Source organism: Salvelinus alpinus, chromosome 15 (genome assembly GCF_045679555.1).
Source record: "Salvelinus alpinus chromosome 15, SLU_Salpinus.1, whole genome shotgun sequence".
Taxonomy (NCBI): Eukaryota; Metazoa; Chordata; class Actinopteri; order Salmoniformes; family Salmonidae; genus Salvelinus; species Salvelinus alpinus.
This window is the reverse complement of record NC_092100.1, coordinates 1,808,216-1,835,379: the sequence shown is the minus strand read 5'-3', so window position 1 is coordinate 1,835,379 and position 27,164 is coordinate 1,808,216. Positions and strand designations below refer to the sequence as shown.

The 27,164-nt window shown below is 41.8% G+C and overlaps 1 protein-coding gene across 2 annotated transcripts in view; it reads right to left on the bottom strand.

Annotated features, from left to right (window-relative positions):
* LOC139539374 (cyclin-dependent kinase-like 5) overlaps positions 1 to 27,164 on the bottom strand; it is a 166,772-nt gene that overhangs the window by 79,124 nt on the left and 60,484 nt on the right. For both annotated transcript variants that reach the window (XM_071342247.1, XM_071342248.1), the window contains exon 12: positions 25,133 to 26,213. In XM_071342247.1, the coding sequence (XP_071198348.1) occupies positions 25,133 to 26,213 (1,081 nt within the window). The remainder of the gene's footprint in view (positions 1 to 25,132; positions 26,214 to 27,164) is intronic.

The following is a 27,164-nucleotide window of genomic DNA, read 5'->3' as shown; positions in this document are numbered from 1 at the left end:
TCAAACACCTAGTGGAAAGCCTTCCCAGAAGAGTGGAGGCTGTTATAGCAGCAAAGGGGGGACCAACCCCATATTAATGCCCATGATTTTGGAACGAGATGTTGGACGAGCAGATGTCCACATACACTACATGACCAAAAGTATCTACCATGATCTCTCGCAGAGCAATGGACCTTAGAAAGACATCTAGCTGCAACACTGAATGTCCAGAGGGCTATGGCCTTAATATTGAATTACTCAGAGCAAAGCAAAGCCAACAGAGAAAATGAAGCAGCATCAGAAGCAGACAGACAGACAGACAGACAACTACGACAACATAACCAAAATAAACTGGCCTCCTGCAGCTGTCGCACGATGGGTATGTACACAGTCAATGGTAGGCTTCGAGGGGACTCCTATGATAGGTACACCTATAGCTCATCTCTTGGCAGTAGTACTGTAAACTACTTTATCACCAACCTCAACCCAGAGTCAATGCGTTCACAGTCAGCCCACTTACACACCCCTATCAGATCACAGCAAAATCAGTCTACTTAGAACAGAGCAATACTCAATCATGACGCATCAAAGCCAAAGGAACTGAATAATATTAAGAAATGCTATAGTTGGAGCGAAAGTAGTGTGGAAAAACACCAAAAAACATTTAGGCAACAACAAATTCAATCCCTTTTAGACAACTTCTTGGACAAAATATGTCACTGTAATAGTGAATGTGTAAACTTGGCAGTAGAAAACCGAAACCGTATATTTTACATCTCAGCTTCTCTATCAAATCAAAAAACGTCAAGCAGACAACCTAAGAAAATAAACAACAATGACAAATGGTTTGATGAAGAACACAAAAACTTAAGAAAGAAATTGAGAGACCTATCCAACCAAAAACATAGAGACCCAGAAAACCTGAGCCTTCACTATGGTGAATCACTAAAACAATACTGAAATACACTATGGTGAATCACTAAAACAATACAGAAACACACTATGGTGAATCACTAAAACAATACTGAAATACACTATGGTGAATCACTAAAACAATACAGAAATACACTATGGTGAATCACTAAAACAATACTGAAATACACTATGGTGAATCACTAAAACAATACTGAAATACACTATGGTGAATCACTAAAACAATACAGAAATACACTATGGTGAATCACTAAAACAATACTGAAATACACTATGGTGAATCACTAAAACAATACAGAAATACACTATGGTGAATCACTAAAACAATACTGAAATACACTATGGTGAATCACTAAACCAATACTGAAATACACTATGGTGAATCACTAAAACAATACAGAAATACACTATGGTGAATCACTAAAACAATACTGAAATACACTATGGTGAATCACTAAAACAATACAGAAATACACTATGGTGAATCACTAAAACAATACAGAAATACACTATGGTGAATCACTAAAACAATACAGAAATACACTATGGTGAATCACTAAAACAATACTGAAATACACTATGGTGAATCACTAAAACAATACTGAAATACACTATGGTGAATCACTAAAACAATACAGAAATACACTATGGTGAATCACTAAAACAATACAGAAACACACTATGGTGAATCACTAAAACAATACAGAAATACACTATGGTGAATCACTAAAACAATACAGAAACACACTATGGTGAATCACTAAAACAATACAGAAATACACTATGGTGAATCACTAAAACAATACAGAAATACACTATGGTGAATCACTAAAACAATACTGAAATACACTATGGTGAATCACTAAAACAATACAGAAATACACTATGGTGAATCACTAAAACAATACAGAAATACACTATGGTGAATCACTAAAACAATACTGAAATACACTATGGTGAATCACTAAAACAATACAGAAATACACTATGGTGAATCACTAAAACAATACTGAAATACACTATGGTGAATCACTAAAACAATACAGAAATACACTATGGTGAATCACTAAAACAATACTGAAATACACTATGGTGAATCACTAAAACAATACAGAAATACACTATGGTGAATCACTAAAACAATACAGAAATAAACTATGGTGAATCACTAAAACAATACAGAAATACACTATGGTGAATCACTAAAACAATACAGAAATACACTATGGTGAATCACTAAAACAATACAGAAATACACTATGGTGAATCACTAAAACAATACTGAAATACACTATGGTGAATCACTAAAACAATACAGAAATACACTATGGTGAATCACTAAAACAATACTGAAATACACTATGGTGAATCACTAAAACAATACTGAAATACACTATGGTGAATCACTAAAACAATACAGAAATACACTATGGTGAATCACTAAAACAATACAGAAACACACTATGGTGAATCACTAAAACAATACAGAAATACACTATGGTGAATCACTAAAACAATACAGAAATACACTATGGTGAATCACTAAAACAATACTGAAATACACTATGGTGAATCACTAAAACAATACAGAAATACACTATGGTGAATCACTAAAACAATACAGAAATACACTATGGTGAATCACTAAAACAATACTGAAATACACTATGGTGAATCACTAAAACAATACTGAAATACACTATGGTGAATCACTAAAACAATACAGAAATACACTATGGTGAATCACTAAAACAATACTGAAATACACTATGGTGAATCACTAAAACAATACAGAAATACACTATGGTGAATCACTAAAACAATACAGAAATACACTATGGTGAATCACTAAAACAATACTGAAATACACTATGGTGAATCACTAAAACAATACAGAAATACACTATGGTGAATCACTAAAACAATACTGAAATACACTATGGTGAATCACTAAAACAATACAGAAACACACTATGGTGAATCACTAAAACAATACAGAAATACACTATGGTGAATCACTAAAACAATACAGAAATACACTATGGTGAATCACTAAAACAATACTGAAATACACTATGGTGAATCACTAAAACAATACTGAAATACACTATGGTGAATCACTAAAACAATACTGAAATACACTATGGTGAATCACTAAAACAATACTGAAATACACTATGGTGAATCACTAAAACAATACAGAAATACACTATGGTGAATCACTAAAACAATACAGAAATACACTATGGTGAATCACTAAAACAATACTGAAATACACTATGGTGAATCACTAAAACAATACAGAAATACACTATGGTGAATCACTAAAACAATACAGAAATACACTATGGTGAATCACTAAAACAATACAGAAATACACTATGGTGAATCACTAAAACAATACAGAAACACACTATGGTGAATCACTAAAACAATACTGAAATACACTATGGTGAATCACTAAAACAATACAGAAATACACTATGGTGAATCACTAAAACAATACTGAAATACACTATGGTGAATCACTAAAACAATACAGAAATACACTATGGTGAATCACTAAAACAATACAGAAATACACTATGGTGAATCACTAAAACAATACTGAAATACACTATGGTGAATCACTAAAACAATACTGAAATACACTATGGTGAATCACTAAAACAATACAGAAATACACTATGGTGAATCACTAAAACAATACTGAAATACACTATGGTGAATCACTAAAACAATACAGAAATACACTATGGTGAATCACTAAAACAATACAGAAATACACTATGGTGAATCACTAAAACAATACTGAAATACACTATGGTGAATCACTAAAACAATACAGAAATACACTATGGTGAATCACTAAAACAATACAGAAACACACTATGGTGAATCACTAAAACAATACAGAAATACACTATGGTGAATCACTAAAACAATACAGAAACACACTATGGTGAATCACTAAAACAATACAGAAATACACTATGGTGAATCACTAAAACAATACTGAAATACACTATGGTGAATCACTAAAACAATACTGAAATACACTATGGTGAATCACTAAAACAATACTGAAATACACTATGGTGAATCACTAAAACAATACAGAAATACACTATGGTGAATCACTAAAACAATACTGAAATACACTATGGTGAATCACTAAAACAATACAGAAATACACTATGGTGAATCACTAAAACAATACAGAAATACACTATGGTGAATCACTAAAACAATACTGAAATACACTATGGTGAATCACTAAAACAATACTGAAATACACTATGGTGAATCACTAAAACAATACAGAAATACACTATGGTGAATCACTAAAACAATACTGAAATACACTATGGTGAATCACTAAAACAATACAGAAATACACTATGGTGAATCACTAAAACAATACAGAAATACACTATGGTGAATCACTAAAACAATACTGAAATACACTATGGTGAATCACTAAAACAATACTGAAATACACTATGGTGAATCACTAAAACAATACTGAAATACACTATGGTAAATCACTAAAACAATACAGAAATACACTATGGTGAATCACTAAAACAATACTGAAATACACTATGGTGAATCACTAAAACAATACTGAAATACACTATGGTGAATCACTAAAACAATACAGAAATACACTATGGTGAATCACTAAAACAATACAGAAATACACTATGGTGAATCACTAAAACAATACTGAAATACACTATGGTGAATCACTAAAACAATACTGAAATACACTATGGTGAATCACTAAAACAATACTGAAATACACTACTGAAAAAGAAGGATCAGCACATCAGAAATCACTTAATTGTAATTGAAGAATCCACTGACTCTAACCACTTCTGGGAAAATTAGAACACACTAAACAAACAACACGAAGAGTTATCTATCCAAAACGGAAATGTAAGGATAAACCACTTCTCCAATCTTTTTGGCCATGTAACAAAGAACAAAAAGCAAATAAATATACATGATCAAATTCAAATCTTAGAATAAACTATCAAAGACTACCAGAACCCACTGGATTCTCCAATCACATTGAATGACAGTACAAGATGGCGCATTACCACCAGGAATATGACTTTCCAAAAGCGAATCCTTTGTTCGGACCACCACCCAGGACATTGGATCTAATCCCAGAGGCAGAAGAGGTAGACGGAGCGGCCTCCTGGTCAGACTTTGAAGGCGTGCACAACATCCACCGCTTCGGAGTATATTACTCGCCAATGTCCAGTCTCTAGACAACAAGGTGGACGAAATTAGGGCAATGGTAGCCTTCAAGAGAGACAGAGATTGTAACATTCTCCGTTTCACGGAAACATGGCTCTATCGGGATATGTTGTCGGAGTTGGTACAGCCAACGGGTTTCTTCAAGCGTCGTGCCAACAGAAATAAACATCTCTCTGGAAAGAAGAAGGGCGGGGGTGTATGCTTTATGATTAACGACTCATGGTGTAATCACAACAACATACGGGAGGTCCTTCTGTTCACCTGACCCTGACCTAGAATTCCTTACAATCAAATGCCGACCATATTATCTCCCAAGAGAATTCTCGTTGGTTACTGTCACAGCTGCGTATATCCCCCCCCTCAATCAGATACCACGACGGTTCTCAAGGAACTTCACTGGACTCTATGTAAACTGGAAACCATATATCCTGAGGCTGCATTTATTGTGGCTGGGGATTTTAACAAAGCAAATTTGAGAACAAGGCTAACTAAATCATATCAGCATATTGATTGCAGCACTCATGCGGGCAATACACTGGACCACTGCTACTCTAAATCCGTGATGGCATTCCCCCGCCCTCCCTTCGGCAAATCCGACCATGACTCCATTTTGCTCCAACCATCCTATAGGCAGAAACTCACACAGGATGTACCGTGAAGAGAACCATTCAACGCTGGTCTGACCAATGGGAATCGACGCTTAAAGATTGTTTTGATCACGCGGACTGGGAAATGTTCCAAGCAGCCTCAGAGATTAACATCGATTTATACACTGATTCTGTGACTGAGTTTATAAGGAAGCCAACTGTGACTATTAAAACCTACCCTAAGCAGAAACTGTGGATAGATGGCGGCATTCGCCCAAAACTGAAAGCGCGAACCACCGCATTTAACAATGGAAAGGTGACTGGGAATATGGCTGAATGTAAACAGTGTAGTTATTCCCTCCGCAAGGCAATCAAACAAGCGGAATGTTGGGATAGGGACAAAGTGGAGTCGCAATTCAACGACTCAGACACGAGACGTATGTGGCAGCGTCTACAGACAATCACGGATTACAACGGGAAAACCAGCGATGTAACGGACACCAACTTCTTGCTTCCAGACAAACTAAACATCTTCTTTGCCTGCTTTGAGGATAATACAGTGCCCCTCTCCTTCTCCGTGGCCGACGTAAGACATTTAAACGTGTTAACCCTCGCAAGGCTGCTGGCCCAGACGGCATCCCTAGCCGCGTCCTCAGAGCATGACCAGACCAGCTGGCTGGTGTGTTTACGGACATATTCAATCTCTCCCTATCCCAGTCTGCTGTCCCCACATGCTTCAAGATGTCCACCATTGTTTCTGTTCCCAAGAAAGCTACGGTAACTGAGCTAAACGACTACCGCCCCGTAGCACTCACTTCGGTCATCATGAAGTGCTTTGAGAGACTAGTCAAGGACCATATCACCTCCACCCTACCTGACACCCTAGACACAGTACAGTTTGTATACCGCCCCAACAGGTCCATAGACGATGCAATCGCCATCACACTGCCCTGTCCCATCTGGAGAAGAGGAATACCTATGTAAGAATGCTGTTCATTGACTACAGCTCAGAATTCAACACCATAGTACCCTCTAAGCTCATCATCAAGCTGGAGGCCCTGGGTGTCAACCCCGCCCTGTGCAATTGAGTCCTGGACATTCTGATGGGCCACCCCCAGGTGCTGAAGGTAGGAAACAACATCTCCACTTCGCTGATCCTCAACACAGGGGCCCCATAAGGGTGCGTGCTCAGCCCCCTCCTGTACTCCCTGTTCAACCATGACTGCGTGGCCATGCACGCCTCCAACTCAATCATCAAGTTTGCAGACGACACAACAGTGGCAGGCTTGATTTGCAACAATGACGAGACAGCCTACAGGGAGGAGGTGAGGGCACTCGGAGTGTGGTGTCAGGAAAACAACCTCACACTCAACGTCAACAAAACAAAGGAGATGATCGTGGACTTCAGGAAACAGCAGAGGGAGCACGAACCTATCCACATCGACGGGACAGCAGTGGAGAAGGTGCAAAGTTTTAAGTTCCTCAGCATACACATCACAGACAAACTGAAATGGTCCACCCGCACAGACAGTGTGGTGAAGAAGGTGCAACAGTGCCTCTTCAACCTCAGGAGGCTGAAGATATTTGGCTTCGGAAGGAATAGCTACACTGTTTGTATTCGGTCACCTTGCCCTGATTAGAAGCAGTGGTTCGCGCTTTCAGTTTTGCGCGAATACTGCCATCAATCCACGGTTTCTGGTTTGGGAATGTTTTAATAGACGCTGTGGGTACAACATCGCCGATGCACTTGCTAATAAACCCGCTCACTGAATGAGCGTATACATCAATGTTGTTGTTCGCCGCAATGCGGAACATATCCCCGTCCACGTGATCGAAGCAATCTTGATTCGTGGAATCCGATTGGTCGGACCAGCGTTGAACAGACCTGAGCGCAGGAGCTTCTTGTTTTAGTTTCTGTCTATAGGCAGGGAGCAACAAAATGGAGTCGTGGTCAGCTTTTCCGAAAGGAGGGCGGGGGAGGGCCTTATATGCGTCGCGGAAGTTAGAATAACAATGATCTAGGGTTTTGCCAGCCCTGGTTGCACAATTGATATGCTGATAGAATTTAGGGAGCCTTGTTTTCAGATTAGCCTTGTTAAAATCCCCAGCTACAATAAATGCAGCCTCAGGATATGTGGTTTCCAGTTTACATAGAGTCAAATGAAGTTCGTTCAGGGCCATCGATGTGTCTGCTTGGGGGGGAATATATGCGGCTGTGATTATAATCGAAGAGAATTCTCTAGGTATTTAATGCGAGGAATTCTAAGTCAGGTGAACAGAAGGACTTGAGTTCCTGTATGTTGTTATGATCACACCACGTCTCGTTAATCATAAGGCATACACCACCGCCCTTCTTCTTACCAGAAAAATGCTTGTTTCTGTCGCCGCGATGCTTGAAGAAACCAGCTGGCTGTACCGACTCCGTTAGCGTCTCTTGAGTGAGCCATGTTTCCGTGAAACAAAGAACGTTACAGTCTCTGATGTCTCTCTGGAAGGCTACCCTTGCACGGATTTTGTCAAGAGACTGGACATTGGCGAGTAATGTTGGTGAGTTGATGGTGCTCTTATATCCAATAGTTCCTCCCGACTGTATGTAATAAAACCTAAGATTACCTGGGGTAACAATGTAAGAAATAACACATAAAAAAACAAAATACTGCATAGTTTCCTAGTAACGCGAAGCGAAGCGGCCATCTCTGTCGGCCCCGGAAGTGGGGCCTGATTGGTGTCACACTTTTTCCCCAGCCCCAGCTAACACACCTGATTAAACTAATTGCATTACGAGAACTAGAGTTGGCCATCTCCATGATAGACTGTCACCAAGATCACCTGGAAAACATAAATACTTTCACAATTACTTTGTTTGCAAACTGTAGCAACAAAGAAAAAAAACAAGCAATGGTCTCATATCTACCCTACATGCTTGTATTTGGCAAAGAAAGCAAACAGGTACACGTAACAAACATGAATTGAAGTATAGTCAGTGTGTTCACAGAGTTGGATCATGACTACATACAGTAGCCAGGGAGAGGTGAGGTGGGGAATGGAATTATTCTAGATAGAATAGTGTTTCTTAATTCTGGTCCTGGAGATTCAATGTGGTGCACATTATTGTTTTTGTCTAGCACTACACACACAGCCAATTCAAATGATCCACTTATTTACATTTGAGTTATTTAGCAGACGCTCTTATCCAGAGCAACTTCCAATTAGTGCATCAATCTTATTTGTATTTATTATGGATCCCCATTAGCTGCTGCCAAGCTACTCTTCCTGGGGTTTATTATGGATCCCCATTAGCTGCTGCCAAGCTACTCTTCCTGGGGTTTATTATGGATCCCCATTAGCTGCTGCCAAGCTACTCTTCCTGGGGTTTATTATGGATCCCCATTAGCTGCTGCCAAGCTACTCTTCCTGGGGTTTATTATGGATCCCCATTAGCTGCTGCCAAGCTACTCTTCCTGGAGTCCAGCAACATAAGACAGTTATACACACTTTAAAAGTGCAATTGGTAGGGCTTCAGATGGGCAGGGACTCTGATGTCCTAGCTTCAGGGAGAAGCTGGTTCCACCATTGGGGTACCAGGGCACAGAGAGCTTGGACAGGGCTGAGCGGGAGGGGTTAGCGGGCCAAGAGACCAGAGGTGGCAGAAAGGAGTGCTCGGGCTGGGGTGTAGGGGCAGGTCCTCTTGTTGCTCCATAGATAAGCACCATGGTCTTGTAGTGGATGCGAGTTTCAACTGGAAGCCAGTGGAGTGTCTGGAGGAGTGGGGTAACATGGGAAGGTTGAAAACCAGGCGGGCTGCAGCGTTCTGGATAAGTTGCAGGGGTTTGAAGCGGGGAGTGCAGCCAACAGAGAGTTGTCAGAAGGAGAAAAGTAGTCAATTGTCACATGTGAGGATATGACGGAGCCGAGTGACTTAATGTATAGTGAGAATTCATCGCCGAGTGGGTAACCCGCCTCTACCATCCGTCCTATTGGCCAATGTGCAATCACTGGAGAATAAACTGGATGAGCTCCGTTCAAGACTATCCTACCAACGGGAATTAAAAACTGTAATATCTTAAGTTTCACCGAGTCGTGGCTGAACGACGACATGGATAACATACAGTTGGCTCGTTTTCCATCGGCAGGACAGAACAGCTGTATCCGTTAAGACAAGGGGTGGCGGTCTGAGTCTATTTGTCAATAACAGCTGGTGCGCAAAATGAAAAATTAAGGAAGTCTCTAGGTTTTGCATGATAAGCTGTAGACCACACTATTTACCAATAGTTTTCATCTATATTTTTCATAACTATCTATTTACCACCACAAACCGATGGCGGCACTTAGACCGCACTCAATGAGCTGTATAAGGCCATAAGCAAACAGGAAAACGCTCATCCAGAGGCAGTGCTCCTAGTGGCCGAGGACTTAAATGCAGGGAAACTTAAATCCGTCTTACCTAATTTCTACCAGCATGTTAAATGTGCAACCAGAGGGAAAAAAACTTTAGACCACCTTTACTCCACACACAGAGGCGCGTAACAAAGCTCTCCCTCGCCCTCCATTTGGCAAATCTGACCATAATTCTATCCTCCTGATTCCCGCTTACAAACAAAAACTAATGCAGGAAGCACCAGTGATTCGGTCAATAAAGCAGTGGTCAGTTGACGGAGATGCTAAGCTACAGGACTGTTTTGCTAGCACAGACTGGAATACATTCTGGGATTCTTCCGATGGCATTGAGGAGTACACTCTCTAATGATTGCCTCGCCTGGTTCACCAACTACTTCTCTGATCGAGTTCAGTGTGTCAAATCGGAGGGTCTGTTGTCCGGGCCTCTGGCAGTCTCTATGGGGGTGCCACAGGGTTCAATTCTTGGACCGACTCTCTTCTCTGTTTACATCAATGATGTCGCTCTTGCTGCTGGTGATTCTCTGATCCACCTCTACGCAGACGACACTATTCTGTATACTTCTGGCACTTCTTTTGACACTGTGTTAACAACCCTCCAGGCGAGCTTCAATGCCATACAACTCTCCTTCCGTGGCCTCCAACTGCTCTTAAATACAAGTAAAACCAAATGCATGCTCTTCAACCGATCGCTGCCTGCTCCTGCCCGCCTGTCCAACATCACTACTTTGGACGGCTCTGACTTAGAATATGTGGACAACTACAAATACCTAGGTGTCTGGTTAGACTGTAAACTCTCCTTCCAGACTCACATCAAACATCTCCAATCCAAAGTCAAATCTAGAATTGGCTTCCTATTCCGCAACAAAGCATCCTTTACTCATGCTGCCAAACATACCCTTGTAAAACTGACCATCCTACCAATCCTCGACTTCGGTGATGTCATTTACAAAATAGCCTCCAAAACCCTACTCAATAAATTGGATGCAGTCTATCACAGTGCCATCCGTTTTGTCACCAAAGCCCCATATACTACCCACCACTGCGACCTGTACACTCTCGTTGGCTGGCCCTCGCTTCATACTCGTCGCCAAACCCACTGGTTCCAGGTCATCTACAAGACCCTGCTAGGTAAAGTCCCCCCTTATCTCAGCTCGCTGGTCACCATAGCAGCACCTACCTGTAGCACGCGCTCCAGCAGGTATATCTCTCTAGTCACCCCAAAAACCAATTCTTCCTTTGGAAGCCTCTCCTTCCAGTTCTCTGCTGCCAATGACTGGAACGAACTACAAAAATCTCTGAAACTGGAAACACCTATCTCCCTCACTAGCTTTAAGCACCAGCTGTCAGAGCAGCTCATAGATTACTGCACCTGTACATAACCCATCTACAATTTAGCCCAAACAACTACCTCTTTACCTACTGTATTTATTTATTAATTTATTTTGCTCCTTTGCACCCCATTATTTCTGTCTCTACTTTGCACTTTCTTCCACTGCAAACCAACCATTCCAGTGTTTTTTTAGTTTTTATTTTACTTGCTGTGTTGTACTCACTTCGCCTCCATGGCCTTTTATATTTTTATTTATTTATACATATATTTGTTTGCCTTCACCTCCCTTATCTCACCTCACTTGCTCACATTGTATATAGACTTATTTTTTTTTCACTGTATTATTGACTATATGTTTGTTTTACTCCATGTGTAACTATGTGTTGTTGTATGTGTCGAACTGCTTTGCTTTATCTTGGCCAGGTCGCAATTGTAAATGAGAACGTGTTCTCAATTTGCCTACCTGGTTAAATAAAGGTTAAATAAATAAATAAATAAAAACATCAATACAGGACTATAAACAGGCAAAACATCAATACAGGACTAAGATCGAATCGTGCAACACCGGCTCTGATGCTCGTCGGATCTGGCAAGGCTTTACATTACAGACTACAAAGGGAAGCACAGCGGAGAGCTGCCCAGTGACACGAGCCTACCAAACGAGCAAAACTATTTCTATGCTCGATTCGAGGCAAATAACACTGAAACATACATGAGAGCACCAGCTGTTCCAGAAGACTGTGCGATCACGCTCTCCGCAGCCGATATGACCTATAAACAGGTCAACATTCACAAAGCCGCAGGGCCAGACGGATAACCAGGACATGTACTGCGAGCATGCGCTGACCAACTGGCAAGTGTCTTCACTGACATTTTCAACATGTCCCTGACTGAGTCTGTAGGTATTCTACATGATTTAAGCAGACCACCATAGTCCCTGTGCCGAAGAACACTAAGGTAACCTGCCTCACTGACTACCGACCCGTAGCACTCACGTCTGTAGCCATGAAATGCTTTGAAAGGCTGGGCATGGCTCACATCCACACCATTAACCCTAGACCCACTCCAATTTGCATACCACACCAACAGATCCACAGATGATGCAATCTCTACTGCACTCAACACTGCCCTTTCCTACCTGGACAAAAGGAACACCTATGTGAGAATGCTTAAGCTAAGCACCCTGGGACTAAACACCTCCCTCTGCAACTGGATGATGGACTTCCTGACGGGCCGCCCCCAGGTGGTAAGGGTAGGGAACAACACATCCGCCTCGCTGATACTCAACACGGGGGCCCCGCAGGGGAGTGTACTCAGTCCCCTCCTGTACTCCCTGTTCACTCATGACTCAAACACCATCATCAAGTTTGTTGATGACACAACAGTGGTCGGCCTGATCACCGACAACGATGAGACAGCCTATAAGGAAGTCAGAGACCTGGTCGTGTGGTGCCAAGACAACAACCTCTCCCTCAATGTGATCCAGACAAAGGAGATGATTGTGGACTACAGGAAAAAGAGGACCAAGCACGCACCCATTCTCATTGATGGGGCTGTAGTGGAATAGATTGAGAGCTTCAAGTTCCTTGGTGTCCACATCACCAACAAACTATCATGGTCCAAACACACCAGGACAGTCGTGAAGAGGGCACGACAAAACCTATTCCCCGTCAGGAGACTGAAAAAATTTGGCATGGGTCGTGAGATCCTCAAAAGGTTCTACAGCTGCAACATCGAGAGCATCCTGACAGGTTGCATCACTGCCTGGTATGGCAACTGCTCGGCCTCCGACCGCAAGGCACTACAGAGGGTAGTGCGTACGGCCCAGTACATCACTGGGGCCAAGCTTCCTGCCATCCAAGACCTCTATATTAGGTGGTGTCAGAGGAAGGCCATAAAAAGTGTCAAAGACTCCAGCCACCCTAGTCATAGACTGTTCTCTCTGCTATCACACGGCAAGCAATACAGGAGCGCCAAGTCGAGGTCCAAAAGGCTTCTTAACAGCTTCTGCCCCCAAGCCATTAGACTCCTGAACAGCTAATCAAAGGGCTACCCATACCCCTCTTTTACATTGCTGCACTCTGTTTATAATATATGCATAGTCACTTTAACTCTACCTACATGTACATATTACCTCAACTAACCGGTTCCCCCGCACATTGACTCTGTACCGGTACCCCCTGTATATAGCCTCGCTATTGTTATTTTACTGCTGCTGTTTAATTATTTGTTACTTTTATTATCTATTTTTACTTAACTTCTTAAAGCATCACTGATTAAGGGCTTGTAAGTAAACATTTCACTGTAAGGTCTACACTTGTCTTCGGCGCATGTGACAAATACAATTTGATTTGATTTGGTGATTCGGAAACATAATGTTAACTTTCACTGCTCTGCGGATGACACACAGCTGTACATTCCGATGAAACATTGTGAAACCCCAAAATTGCCTATCCTGGAAGCCTGTGTTTCAGACATAATGAAGTGGATGGTGGCAAATACTTTTAAACTCAGACAAAACAGAGATGCTTGTTCTAGGTCCCAAGAAACAAAGAGATCTGCTGTTGGATCTGACAATTAATCATGATGGTTGTACAGTCGTCTCAAATATAACTGAAGGAACTCGGCGTTACTCAATTATGGACACTCTTACTGACAGTTGTGGCTGCTTTGAGTGATGTATTGTTGTCTCTACCTTCTTGCCCTTTGTGCTGTTGTCTGTGCCCAATAATGTTTGTACCCTGTTTTGTCCTGATACCATGTTGTGTTGCTACCATGTGTTGTCATGTTGTATTACTACCATGCTGTGTTGTCATGTGTTGCTGCCATGCTATGTTGTTGTCTTAGGTCTCACTTTATGTAGTGTTGTGTCTCTCTTGTCGTGATGTGTGTTTTGTCCTATATTTTTATTTAATTTATTTATATTTTTAATCCCTGCCCCAATCCACACAGGAGTCCTTTTGCCTTTTGGTAGGCTGTCATTGTAAATAACAATTTGTTCTTAACTGATTTGCCAAGTTAAATAAAGGTTAAATAAAATTTAAAAAAAATAAAAATACTCTGAAAATACTATTTTTACGAACATATCAATAATATTTCAAGGCCAGCTTAATTCCATCTCCGTAACATTGCAAAAATCAGAACCTTTCTTTCCAAAAACGAAAAGTTAATCCATGCTTTTGTCACTTCTAGATTAGACTAGTGCAATGCTCTACTTTCCGGCTACCCGGATAAAGCACTAAATAAACTTCAGTTAGTGCTAAACACGATTGCTAGAATCTTGACTAGAATGAAAATATTTGATCATATTACTCCAGTACTAGCCTCTCTACACTGGCTTCCTGTTAAGTCTAGGGCTGATTTCAAGGTTTTACAGCTAACTTACAAAGCATAACATGGGCTTGCTCCTACCTATCTCTCCAATTTGGTCCTGCTGTACATACAGTTGAAGTCGGAAGTTTACATACACCTTAGCCAAATACATTTAAACTCAGTTTTTCACAATTCCTGACATTTAATCCAAGTAAAAATTCCCTGTCTTAGGTCAGTTAGGATGACCACTTTATTTTAAGAATGTGAAATGTCAGAATAATATTAGAGAGAATGATTTATTTCAGCTTTCATTTCTTTCATCATATTCCCAGTGGGTCAGAAGCTTACATAGACTCTAATTGAGACTCTAACTCTAATATTTAGTAACATTGCCTTTAAATTGTTTAACTTGGGTCAAACGTTTCGGGTAGCCTTCCAGAAGCTTCCCACAATAAGTTGGGTGAATTTTGGCCCATTCCACCTGACAGAGCTGGTGTAACCGAGTAAGATTTTCAGGCATCCTTGCTCGCACACGCTTTTTCAGTTCTGCCCACACATTTTCTATAGGATTGAGGTTAGTGCTTTGTGACAGTCACTCCAATACCTTGACTTTGTTGTACTGAAGCCATTTTGCCACAACTTTGGAAGTATGCTTGGGGTCATTGTCCATTTGGAAGACCCATTTGCGACCAAACTTTAACTTCCTGACTGATGTCTTCAGATGTTGCTTCAATATATCCACATAATTTTCCTGCCTCATGATGTCATCTATTTTGTGAAGTGCACCAGTCCCTCCTGCAGCAAAGCACTCCCACAACATGATGCTGCCACCCCCGTGCTTCACGGTTGGGATGTGTCATGCCCTGACCTTAGTTAACTTTGTTTTCTTTATTATTTTGGTTAGGTCAGGGTGTGACGAGGGTGGTATGTGTGTTTTTGTCTTGTCTAGGGTTTTGGTATGTCTAGGTGTGTGTGTGTAGTCTGGGCATTATGTAGGTCTATGGTGACCTAGATTGGTTCCCAATCAGAGGCAGCTGTTTATTGTTGTCTCTGATTGGGGATCCTATTTAGGTTGCCATTTTCCAGTTTGGTTTGTGGGTTATTGTCTATGTGATGTTGCATGTCGGCACTCGTTATATTTAGCTTCACTTTCGATTTGTTATTTTGTATTAGTTTGTTTATTGTTCTTCGTTATCATTAAAGAAGATGTATTCACATCACACTGCGCTTTGGTCTCCTTCCTACGACGAACGTGACAGGATGGTATTCTTCGGCGATGCTGCCACCCCCGTGCTTCACGGCTGGGATGGTGTTCTTCAGCTTGCAAGCCTCCCCCTTTTTCCTCCAAACATAACGATGGTCATCATCGCCAAACAGTTCTATTTTTGTTTCATCAGACCAGAGGACATTTCTCCAAAAAGTACGATCTTTGTCCCCATGTGCAGTTGCAAACCATGGTCTGGCTTTTTTTAATGGCGGTTTTGGAGCAGTGGCTTCTTCCTTGCTGAGAGGCCTTTCAGGTTATGTCGATATAGGACTCGTTTTACTGTGGATATAGATACTTTGGTACCTGTTTCCTCCAGCATCTTCAAAAGGTACTTTGCTGTTGTTCTGGGATTGATTTGCACTTTTCGCACCAAAGTACATTAATCTCTAGGAGACAGAACGCATCTCCTTCCTGAGCGGTATGACGGCTGCATGGTCCCATGGTGTTTATACTTGCGTACTATTGTTTGTACAGATAAACGTGGTACCTTCAGGCATTTGGAAATTGCTCCCAAGGATGAACCAGACTTGTGAAGGTCTACAATTTTTTTTTCTGAGGTCTTGGCTGACTTCTTTTGATTTTCCCATGATGTCAAGCAAAAAGGCACTGCGTTTGAAGGTAGGCCTTGAAATACATCCACATGTACACCTCCAATTGACTCAAATTATGTCAATTAGCCTATCAGAAGCTTCTAAAGCCTTTACATAATTTTCTGGAATTTTCCATGCTGTTTAAAGGCACAGTCAACTTAGTGTACCGTAATTTCCGGACTATAAGCCGCTACTTTTTCCCACGCTTTGAACCTCGCGGCTTATACAATGACGCGGCTAATTTATGAATTTTTTCACAAGATTCATGCCGCCAAAAAACTGAGCACCGTCACATAATGTGACGTAAATCGAGCGCGCTCAAACTTCCCATCATTCTGATTACGGTAGTCATTTTGTCACCCTCATCATGGCAAAGACACGGAAAAATGCATATGATGCAGCTTTCAATTTGAAGGCGATCGATCTGGCTGTTGGAAAAGAAAATAGAGCTGCTGCACGGGAGCTTGGCCTTAATGAGTCGATGATAAGACGTTGGAAACAGCAGCGTGAGGAACTGACTCAGTGCAAAAAGACAACAAAAGCTTTCAAGAGGGAAGAAAAGCAGATGGCCCGAACTAGAAATAAATTCATTAGGCCTTAATGAATTTCACATGACTGGGTAGAGGCGTTTTTATATTTTTGTTTAGTATGTTTAGCCATAAACGTAATTGTTTAAAACCTGGATGTTTTGTCATTTTATGAATCATGTCTTACCTTGTTTCAAAGTAGCCTAGCCAAAAAATCTGACCATAGAAATGTTGACGGAATTATTTTGTAAACACTTCTTCATATGCCATTGAAACCAGCGTTTATCTCATGTTCTAACAACTTTCTTTCGTTGTCCGTTAGCCAAAAGCACAATACTCATATTAGCAACCCATGCTAGTTGTTGCATCAGTAGTCATATTAGCAACCCGTGCTAGTTGGTGCGCCAATAGTCATATTAGCAACCCATGCTAGTTGTTGCATCAGTAGTCATATTAGCAACCCATGCTAGTTGTTGCATCAGTAGTCATATTAGCAACCCATGCTAGTTGTTGCATCAATAGTCATATTAGCAACCCATGCTAGTTGTTGCATCAATAGTCATATTAGCAACCCATGCTAGTTGTTGCATCAGTAGTCATGTTAGCAACCCATGCTAGTTGGTACATCAGTAGTCATGTTAGCAACCCATGCTAGTTGTTGCATCAGTAGTCATGTTAGCAACCCATGCTAGTTGTTGTATCAATAGTCATATTAGCAACCCATGCTAGTTGTTGCATCAGTAGTCATATTAGCAACCCATGCTAGTTGTTGCATCAGTAGTCATATTAGCAACCCGTGCTAGTTGTTGCATCAGTAGTCATGTTAGCAACCCATGCTAGTTGTTGCATCAATAGTCATATTAGCAACCCATGCTAGTTGTTACATCAGTAGCCAATTAGCAACCCGTGCTAGTTGGTGCGCCAATAGTCATATTAGCAACCCATGCTAGTTGTTGCATCAGTAGTCATATTAGCAACCCATGCTAGTTGTTGCATCAATAGTCATATTAGCAACCCATGCTAGTTGTTACATCAGTAGCCAATTAGCAACCCGTGCTAGTTGGTGCGCCAATAGTCATATTAGCAACCCATGCTAGTTGTTGCATCAGTAGTCATATTAGCAACCCATGCTAGTTGTTGCGTCAGTAGTCATATTAGTCGATGATAAGATGTTGGAAACAGCAGCGTGAGGAACTGACTCAGTGCAAAAAGACAACAAAAGCTGTCAGAGGGAAGAAAAGCAGATGGCCCGAACTAGAAAATGAGCTTGAAGACTGGGTCAACACACAGAGAGCAGACGGCCGAGGTGTTTCAACTGTGCAGATCCGACTGAAAGCCAAAACAATCGCCACCGCAATGAAGTTTGAGGATTTTAGAGGTGGACCATCGTGGTGTCTAAGATTTATGAGACGTAAAAGGCCTGTCCATCAGGGTACGAACGAGTCTGTGTCAGCAGCTCCCTCCCGACTACGAGGAAAAAGTTTAAAACTTCCGCAAATTCACTGATGCAAAGATAGCGGAGCATTCCATCGGCCCGCACGACATCATAAATATGGATGAGGTTCCTCTGACGTTTGACCTGCCTCACTCGGACTGTCAACAGGAAATGCGAATCATCCGTCACGCTGAAAACAACTGGGCATGAAAAAACGCAAAGTTCATTTGTTTCAATGTACCGGTAGGCACCTGCGGCTTATAGACATGTGCGGCTTATTTATGTACAAAATACATATTATTCAAAAAGTCAGTGGGTGTGGCTTATATTCAGGTGCGCTTATTAGTCCGGAAATTACGGTATGTAAACTTCTGACCCACTGGAATTGTGATACAATGAATTATAAGTGAAATAATCTGTCTGTAAACAATTGTTGGAAAAATGACTTGTGTCATGCACAAAGTAGATGTCCTAACCGGCTTGCCAAAACTATAGTTTGTTAACAAGAAATTTGTGGAGTGGTTGAAAAATGAGTTTTAGTGACTCCAACCTAAGTATGTAAACTTCCGACTTCAACTGTACCTACACATACGCTACGGTCACAAGACGCAGGCCTCATAATTGTCCCTAGAATTTCTAAGCAAACAGCTGGAGGCAGGGCTTTCTCCTATAAAGCTCAATGTTTATGGACAGGTCCGCTTATCCATGTGAGAGACGCAGACTCGGTCTCGACCGTTAACCTGTCTAGGACCGGGGTTCCGATCGCCAACAGCCAATGAAATTGCAGGGCGCCAAATACAAATCAACAGAAATCTCATAAATCAAATTTCTCAAACATACAAGTATTAGGCACAATTTTAAAGATAAAATTCTCGTTAATAGAGCCACAGTGTCTGATTTCAAAAATGCTTTACAGTGAAAGCTCCACAAACGATTATGTTAGGTCACCACCAAGCCACAGAAGAACACAGCCATTTTTCCCGCCAAAGAGGGGAGTCACAAAAAGCACAAATTGAGATAAAATGTATCACTAACCTTTGCTGATCTTCATCAGATGACACTCATAGGACTTCATGTTACACAATACATGTATGTTTTGTTCGATAAAGTTTTATATCAAAAAATCTAATTTTACATTGGCGCGTTACGTTCAGTAGTTCTAAAACATGCGGTGATTGTGCAGAGAGCCACATGAATTCACAGAAATACTCATTATAAATGTTGATGAAAATTCAAGTGTTATGCATGGAACTTTAGATAAACTTCTCCTTAATGCAACCGCTGTGTCAGATTTAAAAAAAACTTTACGGAAAAAGCATAATCTGAGTACGGCGCTCAGAGCCCAAACCAGCAAAAAGAAATATCCGCCATGTTGCGCCATTAGTCAAAAATAGCATTATAAATATTCACTTACCTTTGATGATCTTCATCAGAATGCACTCCCAGGAATCGCAGTTCCACAATAAATGTTTGTTTTGTTCGATAATGTCCATCATTTATATCCAAATAGCTTCTTTTGTTAGGGAGTTTGGTAAATAAATCCAAACGCATGTTCAGGTCCAGTCGGACGAAAAGTTCAAAAAGTTATATTACAGGTCGAAGAAACTTGTCAAACTAAGTATAGAATCAATCTTTAGGATGTTTTTATCATAAATGTTCAATAATGTTCCAACCGGAGAATTCCATTGTCTGTAGAAAAGCAATGGAACGAGAGCTACCGCTCATGTTAATGCGCATGACTGAGACCGAGGCTGCTGCCAGACCCCTTACTCAAACAGCTCTCATTCGCTCCCACTTCACAGTAGAAGCCTGAAACAACGTTCTGAAGATGGTTGACATCTAGTGGAAGCCTTAGGAATTGCAAAATAACCCATATCCCACTGTGTATTCGATAGGGGCTGAGTTCAAAAACTACAAACCTCAGATTTCCCACTTCCTGTTTGGATTTTTTCTCAGGTTTTTTTCTGTTATACTCACAGACATCATTCAAACAGTTTTAGAAACTTCCGAGTGTTTTCTATCCAATACTAATAATAATATGCATATATTAGCATCTGGGACTGAGTTGGAGGCAGTTTACTCTGGGCATGCTTTTCATCCAAAAGTGAAAATGCTGCCCCCTATCCCAAAGAAATTAAGTCGTTACTGTAGACTCATTTCTTCATAAGGGGTTATGATTGGTGTGTAGTCTGGCCCAGGGGTGTGAAGGTGAACGGAAAGTCACTGGAGCGACGAACCGCCCTTGCTGTCTCTGCCTGGCCGGCTCCCCTCTCTCCACAGGGATTCTCTGCCTCTGACCCTATTAGAGTGGCTGAGTCACTGGCTTACTGGTGCTCTTCCATGCTGTCCTTAGGAGGGGTGAGTCACTTGAGTAGGTTGAGTCAGACGTGATCTTTCTGTCTGGTTTTGCACCCCCTCGGGCTAGTGCAGTGGAGGAGATCTTCGTGGGCTATACTCAGCCTTGTCTCAAGTTAGTAAGTTGGTGGTTGAAGATATCCCTCTAGTGGTGTGGGGGCTGTGCATTGGCAAAGTGTGTGGAGTTATATCCTGCCTGGTTGGCCCTGTCCAAGGGTATCGTTTGACAGGGCCACAGTGTCCCCCGACCCCCCCGTCTCAGCAGTCAGTATTTATGCTGCATTAGTCTATGTGCCAGGGGGCTAGGGCCAGTCTGTTAAATCTGGTCTAATTCTCCTGCCTTATCTGTTGTCCTGTGTGAATTTAAGTATGCTCCCTCTAATTCGGTCTTTCTCTCTCTCCCCTCCCGGAGGACCTGAGCCCTAGGACCATACCTCAAGACTACCTGGCCTGATGACTCCTTGATATCCCCAGTCCACCTAGTCGTGCTGCTGGAAACAGCTTCATAATAACCAAAGGTGGCAGGAGGTTAGCCTAGCGGTTAGAGCTTTGGGCCAGTAACCGAAAGGTTACTTGTTTGAATCCATGAGCCGACAAGGTGAAAAGTCTGTCGATGTGCCCTTGAGCAAGGAACTTAACCCTGACTGCTCCGTTAATAACGGCAGACCCTGGCTATGACCGCACTCTTCGAGGGTGTCTGAGGGAGAGTTGGGATATGAAAAAAACACATTTTCAATTCACAGATGCGTATTAATACAAGCTTGTACATGTGTGAAATAGGCAATAAGCATCCACTAAATTAATTGTATTTATTTATTATAAATACAGCCTGTTAATATCTGAATATAGAGGAAGCATGGTAACCTATAGGTTCTGTCTGAACTAGATTATGATTATGACTTTTCAACGCCGATACTGATACCGATTATTGGAGGACCAAAAAAGCCGATACCGATTAATCAGTCGATTTTTTGTTGTTGTTGTAATAATGACAATTACAACAATACTGAATGAACACTTATTTTAACTTAATATAATACATCAACAAAATCAATTTAGCCTCAAATAAATAATGAAACATGTTCAATTTTGTTTAAATAATGCAAAAACAAAGTGTTGGAGAAGAAAGTAAAAGTGCAATATGTGCCATGTAAGAAAGCTAACGTTTAAGTTCCTTGCTCAGAACATGAGAACATATGAAAGCTGGTGGTTCCTTTTAACATGAGTCTTCAATATTTCAAGGTAAAAGGTTTTAGGTTGTAGTTAATATAGGAATTATAAGACTATTTCTCTCTATACCATTTGTATTTCATATACCTTTGACTATTGGATGTTCTTATAGGCACTATAGTATTGCCAGTGTAACAGTATAGCTTTCGTCCCTCTCCTCGCTCCTACCTGGGCTTGAACCAGGAACACATCGACAACAGCCACACTCGAAGCAGCGTTACCCATCGCTCCACAAAAGCCGCGGCCCTTGCCGGGGAATAAGGGGAATAACTACTCCAAGTCTCAGAACGAGTGACGTTTGAAACGCTATTAGCGCGCACCCCGCTAACTAGCTAGCCATTTCTCATCGGTTACACCAGCCATTAGGCTGATAGGCTTGAAGTCATAAACAGCGCTGTGCTTGCGAAGAGCTGCTGGCAAAACGCACGAAAGTGCTGTTTGAATGAATGCTTACGAGCCTGCTGGTGCCTACCATCGCTCAGTCAGACTGCTCTATCAAATCATAGACTTAATAATAACATAACACACAGAAATACGAGCCTTAGGTCATTAATATGGTCGAATCCGGAAACTATCATCTCGAAAACAAAACGTTTATTCTTTCAGTGAAATACGGAACCGTTCCGTATTTTATCTAACGGATGGTATCCATAAGTCTAAATATTCTTGTTACATTGTACAACCTTCAATGTTATGTCATAATTACGTAAAATTCGGGAAAATTAGTTCGCAATGAGCCAGGCGGCCCAAACTGTTGCATATACCCTGACTCTGCGTGCAATGAACGCAAGAGAAGTGACACAATTTCACCTGGTTAATATTGCCTGCTAACCTGGATTTCTTTTAGCTAAATATGCAGGTTTAAAAATATATACTTCTGTGTATTGATTTTAAGAAAGGCATTGGTGTTTATGGTTAGGTACAGTCGTCCAACGATTGTGCTTTTTTCGCAAATTCGCTTTTGTTAAATCATCCCCCAGCGTTGCATCGATTATATGCAATATAGGACACGCTAGATAAACTAGTAATATCATCAACCATGTGTAGTTATAACTAGTGATTGTTATTGATTGATTGTTTTTTATGAGATAAGTTTAATGCTAGCTAGCAACTTACCTTGGCTAACCACAGGCAGTCTCCTTGTGGAGTGCAACGAGAGGCAGGTGGTTATAGCGTTGGACTAGTTAACTGTAAGGTTGCAAGATTGAATCCCTGAGCTGAGAAGGTAAAAATCTGTCGTTCTGCCCCTGAACAAGGTAGTTAACCCACCGTTCCTAGGCCGTCATTGAAAATAAGAATGTGTTCTTAACTGACTTGCCTAGTAAAATAAAGGTGTAAAAAAATAATAATAATAATAATAATTAATAAATCGGCGCCCAAAAATACCGATTTCCGATTGTTATGAAAACTTGAAATCGGCCCTAATTAATCGGTCGACCTTTAGTCTAAACCCAATATAGCCTGTTAATATCTGAATATAGAGAGAAAGCATGGCAACCTATAGGCCCTATATTAAAAACTACACCATGTCCAGTCCAGTAGAAATTCTGTTTGGGCCATTTTCTGGGACCCTGTCATAGCCTACAAATAGGACCCAGAGTTTTACCTGACCTGGTCATGAGATTAGGAAAAACTCCAGGCCCCAGAAAAGACACGTACAAATTTTGCCAGACCACTTTGGAACCTGTGCTGCCGCCTGTGCTTTAAAATACTATAACTTCTAAATGTCTCGAGAGAATAGATTGGCTTACCCCATCATAACATTGTTTATAACAGGAACATAAACCATGTATAGATTCAAAATATGTTCAAAAGCTGCCAACTATCTTGTTCATTTTCCATCTGGCTTATGTATTATGCTAGGTCAAATGTAAGGTTAAGGAGAGGTTTCGAGGACACAGATTACACCCTAGTCCTTTTCCATTGATCTTCCTTTTAGTCCAGGACTAATCTGTGTCCGGGAAAAGCTCCCCATCATTTTTCAATGAGTGGAATGGGATGATGTCTTATGTGAAAAAACACATTTACATTACCAAGTACATTAATGGGGAAAACCTGTTTAAAGAGTATCTATTAGGCTGTTTGAGAGCAGATTTGAATCCTAATCAACCCATCCAATGTGAGTTGTTGTTGAAGTACAGGAGATCAATAAAGCCACAGGACTCTGGCAGTAGTCTGATTATTCCTTTAGTCATAAGAAACAAGGTTTTGAAGTGTCTGTTCTAAATCTAGGAGATATAAAAAATAAATTTAACACATATTTAAGCTCTTTATTCTTCCATTCCTTTTTTAAAACCGGTCGGTCGGTTACCTTCAGGTCATAGAGCAAAACAGGGAACAGCATCGTGTTCGTGAGTCTCCCCTTTCCATATAGTGGTCAATAGTTTGTAGGGCAAACCGTTTGGAGACGACAGACGTGTTCGTACAAACACTGCTCTAACTCTGCCACCTTTCACCGCAGATGTGGAACTACAACATCGGGGGATTGAAATGCACCCAATGCTAAACACATATCTCTATATCTCTTAAACTGACGCATTTTGCTGGGGATTTGTTTTGCGATGTAACTTAGATTGACGCACCGGTGCGTCTATTGACTCTAGGGGGTTGTACTGAAAAGCCTCGTCAGTGCAAAGGTCAAACGAGCTTTTGAATTTCCTGTCTTTTTCGGCTTCAGACAAAAGCTGATATTTCACTTAATTAAATGTACAATATCAGCTTAGACAACACTGCAACAGGAACACCAACAAGCCACAGTGCTATGTAGGGGTCTGGTAGTGTGTTTGGGTGTTTGGTATTGGACTGACCCTGGTGATGTCGTCCTCCCTGCTGAACCCCCCAGTGTGTTGTGGCAGGGTAAGGGTTAGGTGACTGTTATAGTTAGTGTTGCGTGTAGCTAGGTGTTGAGTATTGGACTGACCCTGGTAATGTCCTCTGTAGAAGATCCACCAGAGTGCCTGGGCAGGGTGCGGTGCTGCAACTGGGGGGAGAGGAGCTGGAGGCTGGAGGCTCTGGTGGACATCCCCTGTCCCACCGCCAGCCCACCCTCACTGGCCCCCCCGTGGGTCCTCTGACGCTCCCGCCGCACGTACATGGAGTGGCGGTGAGGTCTATGCTGGGAGGAGAAGGGGGATGTGTAGCCCAGGCCATAGGGGAAGGCCTCATGAGTGGCGGACAGGGAGTGACCATGGCTTCCACCTCCTCCTCCCGGGTCTCCTCCCTCAGGGGACTTGGCCTCCTCAGAGCTCTTGTGTCGTGAGGAGGTGCGTCGGGAGGAGGAGTCTAGCGTATTGCTCTCTCTCTCCGAGCGCCGGCTTGCAGGGCTGTGACGATGATGACCGGTCGCCGGGCTGCCAGGAGCGTTGAGGTCCAGACAGGAAGTAGGGAAGTAGCGTGATGGAGGTTCGTCACCATGGATACGTGGGTCGCTAAGGTTCCCTACTGACTTGGGGTCGTTGAGGGCCCCGTGGCTCTTAGACAGGTTTATATAGGAGCCTCCTGCTAACCCTAACCCTCCTGCAGACTTAGAGGACCCATGCTCCCCCATGTAGCTGTGGCGGTCTCGGTCTCTGGCTCTATGTTTGTCTCCAGACATCAGGGTGCTGGTCTTTCCCTCTACGAAGCTATGGCGGTTCTGCTGAGAGCGGCTGTTGGACTTGAGGTACTTGGCTCCCGGCCCATCTGAGGCCTTGGCTCCGGAGGTGAAGTCAAAGTCTTTGTTCTTGGTCTCTTTGGGGCTGAGGAGGTGGGGTAGGTTGCTCTTGGTCTCCTTGGGGCTGAGGAGGTGGGGCAGGTTGTTGTTGGCTAGGTCCTTGGAGCAGGAGGCTGAGCGATTCAGGAGCTGGGGGGGCGGGGCATAGGTCTTGGGGTGGAGGGTGGGGCTCAGGCTGTTGCCATTCAGGAAGCTGTCGTTGCTAGGGTGGAGGTCTTCGTGACGGGGCAGGCTGGAACAGTCTCTACTAGCTGAGCGGTGGTGATCCGAACCCTTAACACCATGACTCCTGACCAGGAGAGAAAGAGAGAGAGGGTTTTCATATTCATATTTGTTTCCTTCTATTCAGCTAGATATGACAAATCATTGATGTTCCCAACATATTGAGAATGGCAGATTAGTAAATGTTCCCAACATATTGAGAATGACAGAGTAGTGAATGTTCCCAACATACTGAGAATGGCAGAGTAGTGAATGTTCCCAACATATTGAGAATGGCAGAGTAGTGAATGTTCCCAACATATTGAGAATGGCAGAGTAGTGAATGTTCCCAACATATTGAGAATGGCAGAGTAGTGAATGTTCCCAACATATTGAGAATGGCAGAGTAGTAAATGTTCCCAATATATTGAGAATGGCAGAGTAGTGAATGTTCCCAACATATTGAGAATGGCAGATTAGTAAATGTTCGCAACATAGTGAGAATGACAGAGTAGTAAATGTTCCCAACATATTGAGAATGACAGAGTAGTGAATGTTCCCAACATATTGAGAATGACAGAGTAGTAAATGTTCCCAACATATTGAGAATGACAGAGTAGTGAATGTTCCCAACATATTGAGAATGACAGAGTAGTAAATGTTCCCAACATATTGAGAATGGCAGAGTAGTGAATGTTCCCAACATAGTGAGAATGACAGAGTAGTAAATGTTCCCAATATATTGAGGATGGCAGAGTAGTGAATGTTCCCAACATAGTGAGAATGGCAGATTAGTAAATGTTCGCAACATAGTGAGAATGACAGAGTAGTAAATGTTCCCAACATAGTGAGAATGGCAGATTAGTAAATGTTCCCAACATAGTGAGAATGACAGAGTAGTAAATGTTCCCAACATAGTGAGAATGGCAGAGTAGTGAATGTTCCCAACATAGTGAGAATGACAGAGTAGTAAATGTTCCCAACATAGTGAGAATGGCAGAGTAGTGAATGTTCCCAACATAGTGAGAATGACAGAGTA